At 43.7% G+C, this 13,604-nt stretch overlaps 1 protein-coding gene across 2 annotated transcripts in view; it reads left to right on the forward strand.

The window, feature by feature from the left end:
- Positions 1-13,604, forward strand: part of CLPX (caseinolytic mitochondrial matrix peptidase chaperone subunit X) — a 57,442-nt gene that overhangs the window by 21,869 nt on the left and 21,969 nt on the right. The window contains exons 5-7 of one of the 2 annotated variants that reach the window (XM_040414268.1): positions 7,802-7,961; positions 10,935-10,976; positions 11,477-11,653. In XM_040414268.1, coding sequence (XP_040270202.1) covers positions 7,802-7,961; positions 10,935-10,976; positions 11,477-11,653 — 379 coding nt within the window. The remainder of the gene's footprint in view (positions 1-7,801; positions 7,962-10,934; positions 10,977-11,476; positions 11,654-13,604) is intronic. The other variant, XM_040414269.1, reaches the window with a different exon arrangement.

Consider the following 13,604-nt stretch of genomic DNA (forward strand, 5'->3'; position numbering starts at 1 on the left):
CCCATTAGTTTACACAAAACCTGTCCTTATCACACAGCAGGACAAGTTACTTTACAACACTGAGGTAAAGAGCTGCCTCATCCTCCTCTCTGCTCTGTTTGTCAGGGATTATTGTCCTGAATCTCTGGAGAATTTAGTTCATGTGGAGACATGAAGTTCAGACAGCACAGACTCTGGTAATGCGGGACTGTGGTAATGGAGACTGCATTTAAAGGGACACTGACAGGCCAAATCAGCATATATAGTTAGATATATCACATTACAGGTCTTATACAGTCTTTTAAAAGCATATAAGTATCCCCCCTGTCCACCTTATAAAGAGCGAAATATAAAGTTTTATAACCTGCTTCTCTGGTCAGCAATCTGCCCAAGGGGCGGCGTTTCATGTGAAAATGCGCCCAGCCAGCCTTCCCAACTGCCGTTCTTAAGCCCCGCCCAGCTCATCATTATTCACTTCGCTGGGCGGCGGCTAGAACTCTCCCCAGTCCCGATCCTGCGCAATTCAATACTCCGGGCATCGTTCATGCCCAATCTTCTGCGCCTGCGCCCCGCCGTGCCGTTAGATCGCGCCTGCGTACACACACCAGCCTGCGTCTTCGAGGCCTCCTCATGATCTCCATTCCTACAGAGATTCACCTGTATTCAAGATCATAACCCCTGATAAACAGAGCAGAGAGGAGGATGAGGCAGCTCTTTACATAAGTGTTGTGAAGTAACTTATCCTGCTGTGTGATTAGGATAGGTTTTGTGTGTGCTAATAGTTCGGCGGCCATTTTATTTCTCCTAATGATTGCTCCCTAGACAAAACAAGCCATTATAACTATTGAAGGGTATTTGTGAATATATTTATTATAAAATATTTTAAGTATTTACATCTTCTTAATTCCCGGAGAACCCCTTTTAAAGGGGTTGTCTGGGATTGGGGACATTGTTGCTATAGTATGTTCTACCCTTGACACATTTCTGAAGCCCAGTTTTCATATATGAAATTATTAGCTGAAAGTGATTGTTTTCTTAGATTCGTTGACGTACGGGGTCTCTTGCAGGCGATCGCAGCCTCTTTAGGCTGCTCACGGAGCCCGGTGATGTCACCGGCAGCCTAAGTAATTATACAGAGTAGGAGGGGCGGTAACTAGGCTGGCTGACATAGTGCTAACCACGCCACGTCACCTGTCATGCAGCTTTCTATGAGGGGGGCGGATAGATGGAGGATTGGACGTTGTGCAGGAGGCTGAATATGTATGAGGGGGCGCGTGCAGGGACAAGATGTTAGACTGTAGAAACCGGGAGATGCCGCGCTGCGCTGGGACCCACAGTGCAGTGCGGCAGGAAGTCATGATACAGATAAACAACTAGGTCAACAATCTGTTGGGGACCATATGAGCCGTGCAGCAGTGTAAAAACTACCTAAATACATCTAGGGAACCTTGACTCGGTTAGTAATAGTGAGTAATTTCTTTTTAAAAATATCATTTTAATCCCGGACAACCCCTTTTAACAGCGATTTCCACAACACCCCGTCCCCTTAACAGTGGCCTCTACATCAATCTGCCCCTTAACACTGACCTCCATAGCAGACCGTCCCCTTAACTGTGACCTCCACAGCAGCCTGCCCCTATGGTGGGCAGAGGTCCGGTTTCTGGCCGGACAGTCAGTCTTTAAGACTCCCTGTCCTCAGTCCGGCACTGGGCCTAGACGGACATGGTGATGTCCTTTTGAACAGCTCACTCTCAGACAGCAGCACTGTGCTGTCTGAGGCGTGAGCTGCAGGGGGTAAGTCACCCTCTCTCCCACCCCTGCAGCTGACAGAAGTTGATTTTTTTTTTACCTTCATTTTTTTTCAATCCCAGTCGGCTGCGGAGTGGTAGGGGCGTGGCCTAACCAGGGCATGACTTAGTGGGACCTAGGGGCGGTTTTTTAAGTCCGTCTTTTGAGGGTGGCCTGAATGGCCACCCTACCTGCCCCCTTAACTTTGACCTCCGCAGCACTCCGCTCCCTTAACAGTGTCATCCATAGCACCCTGCCCCTTTTAAAGCTGACCTACAGCAGTGAAGAAAAATGGCTGGGTTGTTATAGAAACCTGGTGTAAAACTGTGTATGTGGAGACTAAGGGCCTGCGAGCTTTTATTGGCTGATAAGGGTCATGTTACCAGGCTTCTATTGGCTAATGCATTTTTGGGGGGGGGAATATCTCAGGAACGGTACATCCTAGAGAGTGGAGACCTGGTCTAAAATCTTCCCGGTCACCTGATGTACCTGTGTGCCAAATCTTGTGATTGTAAATGTGATGGTGCGGATTCCTTTAGCGGACATACATACACGAATACACTCTGTGTGTGTGTGTATATGGAAAAGATGGCATCACCGGAAAAAATAATAGGGTGCAAGCCTAAAGGACTAGGACTATATAATAATAATATATATTCAAAAAAATATTAAAATCTGCAGCACTCATGAAGTAAAAAGGTAAAAAAGAAAAATGTATTCACCCATGTGGGCGCAACGTTTTGGCTCAAACACTAGAGCCTTTCTCAAGCCTTGAGAACGGCTCTAGTGTTTGGACCAAAACGTTGCGCCCACATGGGTGAATACATTTTTCTTTTTTACCTTTTTACTTCATGAGTGCTGCAGATTTTAATATTTTTTTTAAGATATATTATTTTTGTTGGACGACTACTTGTGTAACAGAAGTAAGATGACTATATAAAGGGGGTTTCCAGTTTGATGTAGAAAAAAATCCTGGTTTAATGAAAATGTGTGCAACCTTCTAAAATGAAGTTTCAGTTCCTCACTGTTTTTCAAGAACTTTGGTTGCTGTTGGGTCTCGTGTCCAATTTCAAATGAGTAGATCTACAGGTAGAATAGAGACCTATAGAAGCTGAATTGCTGTATTAGGAGGTCGTACTAAATTTATTTTTTTATTTTTTTAGAAGAGTAAAAAGACTAACAATTTTGAGATGGTTTTTTTTTTTTAGCCGAGGAGGAGTATTTAGCAGTAATTCATATAGATTTAATACATGCTATTCATGCAGGGAAACCATTGCTAGTCTCCCATTACATTTATCCAACATCATACACTAAACGGAAGACCAGTGCGCCATAACACAGCGAGATACAGTGCCCAAATGACATTGTCATACACAGTGCTCACTGCCCACAGCACCTCCTACAAAAGGCTGCTTACCACACCAGGCCACCACTCCACTAGCGGTATTGGTGAAGATGGCGGCACCACTGTATAGGCGTCCTCCACAGTCGTCTCGGATAGGGTTGCACCGGGTATGGAACATTCAATACCCAATTGATACTTTTACAACTGGATCAATCCAATACCGGGATTTGCTATTTCCCGATACCAGTCTGTGCTACTGTATCTGTTTAGAGAACATGACAAGCGCCGCCCGCAGTGTGACCGTGTTCTGAGCCGGCACAGTGGAGAAGGAGGCAGTCCCTCCCTCCCCCATTCTGACGCAGCTGCCGCTGGCCACCGATGAAAATGGCACTGATGAGGAGGGGAGGGCCTGTGGCCACTACGCCACCAATGAATATAATTAACCCCTTAATACAGATGTAGACGTCGGCACCCAGCACCTGAGGGGTTAATTGACACGGTTTGGCGGGATCCCTGTCATTGAGGCCAGGTGCCAGCTGTGTGATTCAGCCGGCACCCACCGCCCACATTTGTGTTAAAGGGTTACAGGGCACTGAATAAATAAGCCTTGTGCAGCAGCGTACGTGTTCAGGACTGCAATGAGAGGCCGGCTGGGGGAAAATAAAGTGTCTTCTGCGCAAGCGTGGCCCAGGGATTCAGGAGAGAAGCGGTGGCCATAGGAAAAACATGAACGAGCATGCAAGGAGTGTGATTGTAGATAGAGGCGTGGCAGGGCTTCACTCAAACAGCCTAAGCCCGCTCAGCCTTAGGCCTCATGCGCATGGTCGTGTTCCGCGGCCAAGAGCGGTCCGTGGTAACACAGCCTGGAATCCTGTTGAGATCAGGAGCGCACGGCGTCATTGGTTGCTATGATGCCGTGCGCTACAGTAATACACTATACGAGTGTATTACTGTAGTGCAGCGGCAGCATGAAGCGCACTGTCTCATAGCAACCAATGATGCCGTGCGCTCCTGCTCTCAACAGGAATCTAGGCTGTGTTACCACGGACCGCTCTCGGCCACGGAACAGTGCCGTGTGCATGAGGCCTTAGAAGCATGAATCGAGGAAGTGAACAGCAGAGCTGGCTGCTGGTGAGGACGAATTGGCAAGATGGGAAAATCCCTTTTAATTATTTTCATTGGTGCTGCAGAGCTCTATTAGGGTGAATAGGACAAGGGTTCTAGCCCCCTAAGGGGACTAATAGTTATTAAATAAAAAGTAAAAAAAAAAAAAAAAGTTTGGTGTTTTTTTTCAAAGTTTAAATCACCCCATTTCCCAATTTTGTATATAAACATATTATGTATTGCCATGTCCGATATAATGTCTGAATTATTGAAATATAAAAAAATCTCCTGTGTGGTGAATGGCGTAACAGAAAAAAATAAACATGCAATTCACCATTTCTTAGTCACCTTGTCACTCCAAAAAATAGTATAGGACTGTTCAATTATGGGCCGGACATTCCATAAAATGCGCAATGCACACGGCTTGGTGTTTTTTTTTTGTTTTTGTTTTTTTTTTCTTTTTTTCGTGTGCTATTGAGTATTGTAATCTTCTTTTTTTTTATTTTTTTTATGGTATCGAAATCGAATCAAAATTTTATCAAGACGGCCCTAGTCTCAGAGTGGAGCAGCAAATGCCCCGACAGCCACCCAAACTGATAAATCAGCAGCATCATTACCAATAACAAAGCTTGATATGTAACTCTTACATGCCTATTACACAGATGGCACTACTTCATGCCCATTACATACACAGATGGCACTACTATATACACATTACACACACAGCTCTGCTACATGTCCATTTCACAGATAGAACTGCTTTATACACATGTTCCCTACATAAAGTACCCCCACATTCTCCACTAGCACAGTCCTGTGTTCCCCTAACTCCTCCCACACACATGGCTGATCACATGACTGTGACATCGCCACAATTTAGTGTTTAGTCCAGACTCTGGAGATGTTCCTGAGAGGCGGAGCTTCCCAGCAGAGGGGTGGGGCTTCCTGTGCGCCAGACCTGGCAGCTTCTTATACAGCACTCCTGACCACGCGTAAAAATATACATTAGTCTTTTTTTCAGGGAGTAAAATGGCCTGAGCATGTACAGGTGTTATTGCGGCCTCTGGCTGTATTACCGCTTGGTACACACATTCATGTATATAAGCTCTTGGGTAGAAAACCTAGAACTACTAATGGGGTCATTTATTAAACAGAAATACGCCTAAATTAGGCGTATTTCTGGCACAGATTGTGGCGTAAAGGACCTTTGCGCCGCAATCTGTGACTTCTCCCCGCTCATGCCAGGTCTAAAAAAGGGGCAGAGAGGGGACGGGATGTAGCCTGCATCATTTACCAACTTCTACACCTTTTTTTGGCATAGAAAATGGAAGCTGTCTTGCATTTAAAAGTGGAGGTGGCTCAACTCCGGCAGATATTGAGTATTGACCTGCAAAAAATATGGATCAGATGCAGACCAAAAACTGTGGTCGTGTTCACGAGCCCTAACCTGGGTACAGGAGTAGAGATCAGCCGCACTGTGAGACTTATTACTGCTGTAAGGTTGCCTTGACGTGTGCTGTTCACTTTGTGGCTGAAGTAATTTACTTTAGTGGCTAGATATGCTGTTTATTGGGCAGTGGAAAGAAAGAAAAAAAACATGAAATTTCAGAACTCCCATATAATTTAGTTTAGAGGTTTAGTTTCCACCTCTAGGACCCGTAGCTGGTGGACATGCCATAAATGTCTGCATAGGAATAGCCCTTTTAAGTGTTGTGCACACTTTCCCCCCTTCCCCCTCAAGCCCCCCCCCCCCCCCCCCCCCCCCCACACACACACACCTCGGTCAACAAGGTGAAGGAAAGGGGTTTGCCTTAGGGCTCATTCACTCGACCATATCTGTTTTTTGCAGTCCAGAAATTGCAGATCCGTAAAGCAAGCCTACCGGCTGTGTGCATTCCACATTTTACGAAACACACTGGGCCAGGCCTATATAGAAATGCCTATTCTTGTCCGTGATTGCAGACAACAATAGGTCATGCTCTTTATTTTTTTTTTATAAAAAATTTTTTGCCCCATTTGAAATGAATGTCTCTGCACCCGTTCCGCAAAATTGCGGACCCAGAAATACTGCTGTCTGTATAAGCCGTAATATGTGTTAGAATTCAAGTGCACAAAATAAGCTACCTAATAGGTGGTTAAAAATTAGGGTGGCTGCACAAAGTGTGGAATTATGTGCAAATAAATCCACACCAAAACTATACAAAAAATGCAAATAAATCGACACTATAGCATTTTTGGGGCTTTTTTTTTTTTTTTTTTTCGGTTTTTGGTGCATATTTGATACAGATTTTTGCAGATCTCACCCTTCCATTGAAAAGCATGAAACCCATACAAGAAAAATAAAATGCAACAAAAATTGACATGCTGCAAATATCAAAATCTGCACGGCAGGGCAATTTTCGCACCTAAGTAAAAAGCAAAGTGTACATGAGATTTGTCTGATCTCCTACACTTTGCTGGTACTGTATTACGCCGTGGGTTTTTCAACACAAACAACCCACATAATACGGACCAAGTGCAGGCACCCTTAAGGGTGTAGTAGACACCCAAATCCTGCAGACGATTGTCAGGAGGGAAGTTTCCGTCAGATAGCTAGTGGAGGACACCGCTGCTATTGCATGGAGAAGTGATCAGTATGCCATCGCTCGTCCCCATGCAGGGCAGCGTTATGCACACTGCAGATCGCTATTACACAGCGCGATCTGCCACCAGCACCGTTGTGTGTGTGGTGGGTGTTTATTTTATTTTATTTTTTATTTTATTTTTTGTGTTTTTTGTTTAAGGTATGCTTGATTAATTTTTCCATTACATTTATACACTGCTCATATAGGGGTTATGACCACCCTGTGGTGGCCGTGGCTTGCACAATATAGGAAATGGCACCAGCCTCTCGTGGCTGGGACTGTGGGAGCGTGTAAAGGCACATATGCACAGCAGCTCTATTCTCGGCCACCTCGTATCTGCGCTGCAGAAGTGGTCGTAACCCCTGGGCATGAGCAGTGTATAATATGATGGAAAAATGAAGCCAGCAAAGGAGGCAATATGGAAAACCGCAATACATTAGCAAGTGCCTTGTTTTGTCTACATGATAAATGCCATTTACCCCTTTAAATGTTTGTCCAGGAGTAAAAACACATTTAAACCGCACCTGTTCACGTGTCTGTGGTATTACACTTCAGTGGAGCCAAGCTGCACTACAAAACACAAGAACAGCCATGTTTCTCTAATCATGGACAACCCTTATAAGTAGTGTTAGTAAATCTACCCCGATGTTTTGTTTGCATAAATATTCATTATCCAATCATTAAAATGAAAAACCCTTTTAAATATGATCAGTGGTAGATCTGTATTGCGCTTCACAACATGCCTGGTGGTTTGTGGTTAATGCTATAATTATGATTATTTAATCAGCCATTGGTTAGGAAAAATCACGTATGACAACCCACAATAGGATGGTTATGACTGTTGAAACTGGTTTCCAACCTTCTAAAGCATGCATTTATCTGTTTAGCTCACAGATGTGTATAGGGAGGTACTGGTTGGAAGGTTTTTTTTTTAATGGTAAATTTGGTAAATTCTTTACAGATCTATAACTACCTCGACAAATATGTGGTGGGCCAATCATTTGCAAAGAAAGTGCTTGCTGTTGCTGTGTACAATCATTACAAGCGGATTTACAATAACATCCCAGTTAACATAAGACAGCACGCTGAAGTGGAGAAGCAGACCTCTCTAACCCCTCGAGGTGAGCTAGTTCCTTTCACAATATGCATGCAGCAATGCTACCCATTGCTTAACAAACCCAAAAACCCATGGTGGCATCTCAGTTGCCTGCTTTCATCTCGCCTACCCTCCCTGACAAACTCCACTGTAGGTTTTTCTATTTTCCCTGTGTAGATTCCAGTCCTGGTTTTGACTTTAAATTACTCAGCCAAAGTGCTGGCAAAAATACACTAGTGTGAAAGTGGCATGATGCCTTATCGTGCAGCCTTAGGGCACATTCACACGACCGTAGCGTTTTGCAGATCACAAAACAGATAACTGCCACAGTTTGCGAACCGCACATGGCCGTCACTAACCTAGAAAATTCTTATTACAATTGGACATGCTCTATATATTTTTTGCGGAACTACGGATGTGGACAGCACGCAGTGTGCTGTTGGCATCTTTTGTGGCCACGTTAAAATGAATGGGTCCGTACCCGTTCTACAAAATTGAGGAACAGATGCAGACTCGTTCATACGGTCATGTGAATTTGCCCAAAGTGAACATTTAATATTCTTTCCCACTGGAAAAACCAAACGGTAAGATATCGGCTTTAGAGTTTTATAGCTGATGCCATGTATCTACCTAAGGCCTCATGCACACGACCGTTGTTGTTTCTGTTCCACAAAACGGGGTTCCGTTGTTCCGTGATCCGTTTTTGTTTCTGTGTGTCTTCCTTTATTTTTGGAGGATCACCAGACATAAAGGAAAGTAAAAAAAAAAAAATCTAAGACAGGTTTGCCATGCAAATGATAGGAAAAAAACGGACGCTGACGCAGATGACAATCTTGTGTGCCTCTGTGTTTTTTAGCAGTCCCATTGACTTGAATGGGTCCACGAACCGTTTTCTGCGAAAATAATAGGACAGGTTATATTTTTTTGACTGACTGGAACCACGGACGCGGATGACAAACGGTGCTTTAGCCGAGTTTTCAACGGACCCATTGAAAGTCAATGGGTCTGCAGAAAATCACGAACAACGGACACGGAACACAACAACGGTCGTGTGCGTGAGGCCTAAGGGTACTTTCACACTTTCTGCAGAGGACTCCACGCCGGCAGGCAGTTCCGTCAATCCGGACGCAAACGGATGCATTTGTCAGACTGATCTGGATGCGGATCCGTCTTTCCGGTTGTCATCCAGAAAAACTGATCCAGTGTTTATTTTTTTCACATTTTTAAAGGTCTGCGCATGCTCAGACTGCAAAACCGGATCCATTATTCCGGAACACTTGGTGCCGGATCCGGCATTAATACATTTCAATGGAAAATAATGCCGGTTTCGGCATTCCGGCAAGTGTTCCGGATTTTTGGCCGAAGAGAAAACTGTAGCATGCTGTGGTATTTTCTCCGGCCAAAAAACGTAAGAGGGACTGAACTGATGCATCCTGAACGGATTGCTCTCCATTCAGAATGCATTAGGATGAAGCTGATCAATTCTTTTCCGGTATTGAGCCCCTAGGACGGAACTCTATGCCGGAAAAGAATAACGCTAGTGTGAAAGTACCCTAACTATATGTGTCTGCTGTACAGGAAGTCTTGTTCTGTAGCTATCATTTTAAATTTTTAAACCTGATCATTTGCACTTCTGGTATGCAGCTTCACCGCGGGTTCACACCTGAGCGCTCTGTATGCGCGATTGTACGGGCGTTTACAAGCGCGCATACAGAGACAAGCGAACACACAGTGTCGCGTGTTCCCGAAAGTCTATGTACGGGAACGCGCGACAAACGCCCAAAAAAACGCTCAAGTACTTGTTTGAGCGTCGGGCGTTTTACAGCGCGATCGTACGCGCTGTAAAACGCCCAGGTGAGAACCATTCCCATAGGGAAGCATTGGTTTCTCCTTGTTGTGCGTTTTACAGCGCGTAGGAACGCGCTGTAAAATGCTCAGGTGTGAACTGAGTGTCAGTGTAGTGAAAAGATCAGCGACTGGCCGATAGCTCAGGTTGTCATCTGCCTGCCTCTGTTTCCAGCCAGAACGGTTTGCGCTCTTTCCCTACTAACCAGCAGAAATAGTCCCACAAATAAGTCTTGTGACCGTTCATGTCTTGTCATGCAGTAATCGGGCTACTAGCTGGGTAAAGCACATAGGACAGGTAGTTGTGTTTAATTTTTTTTTATTTTTTTACCATTTAATACCTTCCCCAGCTTTGCCTTTGTCATCCGTTGCTGAATTGCAAGGCGTACACGATGCTTCTGCTTGTACAGTCAACTTGCATATGTAGTTTTGCACTGGACACTGATTAACCTGCGCTCCTGCTCTCTATGACCTTTCCGTCATGCTGGCTCAGCCGGGCTTTGCTGTGTGCAGACGTCATGAAAAGTAAATTATTAAATGTTCACTTTAAGTCATTTCACATTCTATGTACGTAATTGGAAACCAAAGTGACTCGCACATATTGATATTTCCTCATCTCTCACGTTGTAGAAATTTCTCTTCTGCTATTCTAAGAATTAATACAGCTACGGGTATGGGTGACAGAGCTGACAGCCCCAGCTGTCCCAGACTCCTCAGTGGCAGAACAGCAGGGGTATATTCCTCTCATGTATCTCTGCAAAGCCTTTCAGGAGTTTGGGACACGGGGGACATCCTATGTATAGTCTATATAACAATGGCCCTATTGGTTGTGACTGTAGATATGAGATACATTGAGTAACCTGCACCCGGGTCTCTGGGCTTATTGTAATTTGGGATCCACAGTGTTTATTCACATGGGTTAGATTTCCTCATTCAGCAGTAGTTATTGTAAGCCTATAGATGGGTGAATGGAATGGTGACTTCCCACTCATTTGCTGGGAAGTTCTCCTTGAGTAGCAGAAGCTCTGCCATGTAAGTCTCACTTCTAATCTGGCCCAGCTGAACTACACCTACAAGTACTGGGTTTTTATTTCTCTTCCAAGCAGGTTGCTTATGATTTCTTGCTGTCACTGTTTCAATCCCCTCTCTGTAGAGTTAGAGATAAGAAGACGGGAAGATGAGTACAGATTTACAAGTAAGTTTCCTCTCTTAGCATTGCTGTCACTAGATTTGCGGTTCCCCCTTCCCTCCGGAGATTGTATGTTCCAGTGCAGTGTTTGCAGACAGAGTTTTACCTTCTCCTCCTCATTCTAGTCCTTTCCCTGTAATGTGCACAGTCTGCCACCGATGATGGTATAAATTCACACTACTGAAAACATGACTTATGATAATCTTCTCATCACTTAGATTATGAGCTCTGATTTCTTTTATTGATTGCGGTCTGAACATATGCAAAGCTCTCCACGCATGACTTTCGATACTAACAATATGTCTGCCAGCTCTTTCAGTCCTGATCACTGTCTTCTTTTGACGTTATGCGTCACATCATAGTCCATTCTGTATGAAGACTTATGGCTCACATACATGATACCTTTTGGTCAAATGTTAGTCCGTGTTGGTGATGGATAACACGTGGTTAATATTTTACGTGGCGAATGAGATCCCGTTTAGCTAGATTGTATGTTCTTTCTCCAGAACTACTGCAGATTGCTGGGATCAGTCCACATGGCAATGCCTTGGGAGCATCTATGCAACAGCAAGTGAACCAACAAATGCCACAGGAGAGGCGAGGAGGTGATGTGCTGGACTTGAACAATGAAGACATCAAGCTAGAGAAAAGTAATATTCTGCTGCTTGGCCCAACTGGGTCTGGTAAGAGACTTCCTGATATGTTTCGTAGCATGTGATCCTCCTTTTCCTTCCATGGATATGTGACACTGACTCATTTTAGCAAATAAGACCCTATATAAACTCAAAAGGGTTGTTTCAACATCTAGGTCCTCTTCATAACTTAAAGTGTCTCATTGCCTGGGGCGTCGCTATATTCAAAGTCTTTGGGAGTGACAGAAATGGCCAAGTTACAGCACTCTGCGGCAGCCCCATAGTAAGCTAAATACCACTGCTCACCCAAATTATGATGCAAGTAAAGTGTGCTCATCCAAGGCACCTCTGTCTTCTAATTCCTGCCTAAGACCATGCTGCTCTTGAGGGAAACTTTTACATGGGTGATACCGTGGACAGTGAATGGAAATGAGGAAGTTCATTCTTGATCGCTGACTGTTCGTTTTCTGCATTTAACCCATAGGATACCAGGACACAAATCCCAGTGCCGTATAGCTACGGCACTCTGATCGGGCGGGTGCAGGAGCTGTGCCTGCTCTATCAGCTGCAGGGGTCCGGTAGTCACTGATAGCCAGACCCCTGCTGTATGCGCCGGCATCAATGAAAACACCAATGCCAGCGCATTAATTCCTCGTACGGCCGCGGTCAGCGCTGACCGCGGTATCCTGACGGGTCCGCGTGTCCATCGGGTCCCCGCGCTGCTGTGATGGGGACCCAATGGCAGGGAAGGCAGCCCGATGCAATACAATAGTGTAATACACTTACAGCCAATGCATTACAATACAGAAGTATTGTAATGCATTGTAAAGGGGATCAGAAGCCCAAAAGTTGAAGTCCCAGAGTGGGACAAAAGATAAAGTGAAAAAAAATTTTTTTTTTGTAAAACCTTATTTTTAAGTTTCAAGTAAAAAATAAAATAAATCCTTTCCCCAAAATGAAGTTAAATATTTTTTATTTATTTTTTTTTAAAAAGGGGAAAAAAAGAGAAGTAGACATATCAGGTATCACCGCATCCGTATCGACCATCTCTATAAAAATATCACATGACCTAACCCCTCAGATGAACACCGTCAAAAAAATAAAATAAAAACTGTGCTAAAAGAAAAACTTTTGTCACCTTACATCACTAAAAGTGCAACACCAAGCTATCAAAAAGGCATATACCCCCAAAAATAGTACCAATCTAACAGTCACCTCATCCTGCAAAAAATGAGCCCCTACCTAAGACAGTCGCCCAAAAAAAAAAAAAAAAAAAATTACTCAGACTATGGAGACACTAAAACATGATTGATTTTATTATTTTTTTTTGTTTCAAAAATGTTTTTATTGTGTTAATAAAAGTAGACATATTAGGCATCGCCGCGTCCGTAACCACCTGCTCTATAAAAATATCACATGACCTAACCCCTCAGATGAACACCATAAAAAAATAGAAAATTAAAATTAAAACTGTCAAAAGCAATTTTTGTCACCTTACATCATAAAAAGTCTAATACCAAGTGATCAAAGTCATATGTACTGTAAAATAGTACCAATCAAACCGTTCTCTCATACCGAAAAAAATGAGCCCCTACATAAGACAGTCGCCCCAAAAAATATAAAAAAATATGGCTTTCAGAATATGGAGATACTAAAAAACAATTTTTTTTCAAAAATGCTTTATTATGTAAAACTGAAACAGACAACCACAAAAAGTAGTCATATTTGGTATTGTCACGTCCATAACAACCTGCTCTATAAAAATACCACATGATCTAACCTGTCAGATGAACATTGTAAAAAATAAAAACTGCCAAAACAGCAGTTTTTTTTGTTACCTTGCCTCACAAAAAGTGTAATATAGAGCAACCAAAAATCATATGTACCCTAAAATAGTACCAACAAAACTGCCACCTTAGGCCTCATGCACACGGCTGTGACGTTTTTTGCGGTCCGCAAACCGCGGATCTGCAAAAAAACGGAAGCCGCCCGTGTTGCGGAA

The sequence above is a fragment of the Bufo bufo genome, chromosome 1 (genome assembly GCF_905171765.1).
Source record: "Bufo bufo chromosome 1, aBufBuf1.1, whole genome shotgun sequence".
Taxonomy (NCBI): Eukaryota; Metazoa; Chordata; class Amphibia; order Anura; family Bufonidae; genus Bufo; species Bufo bufo.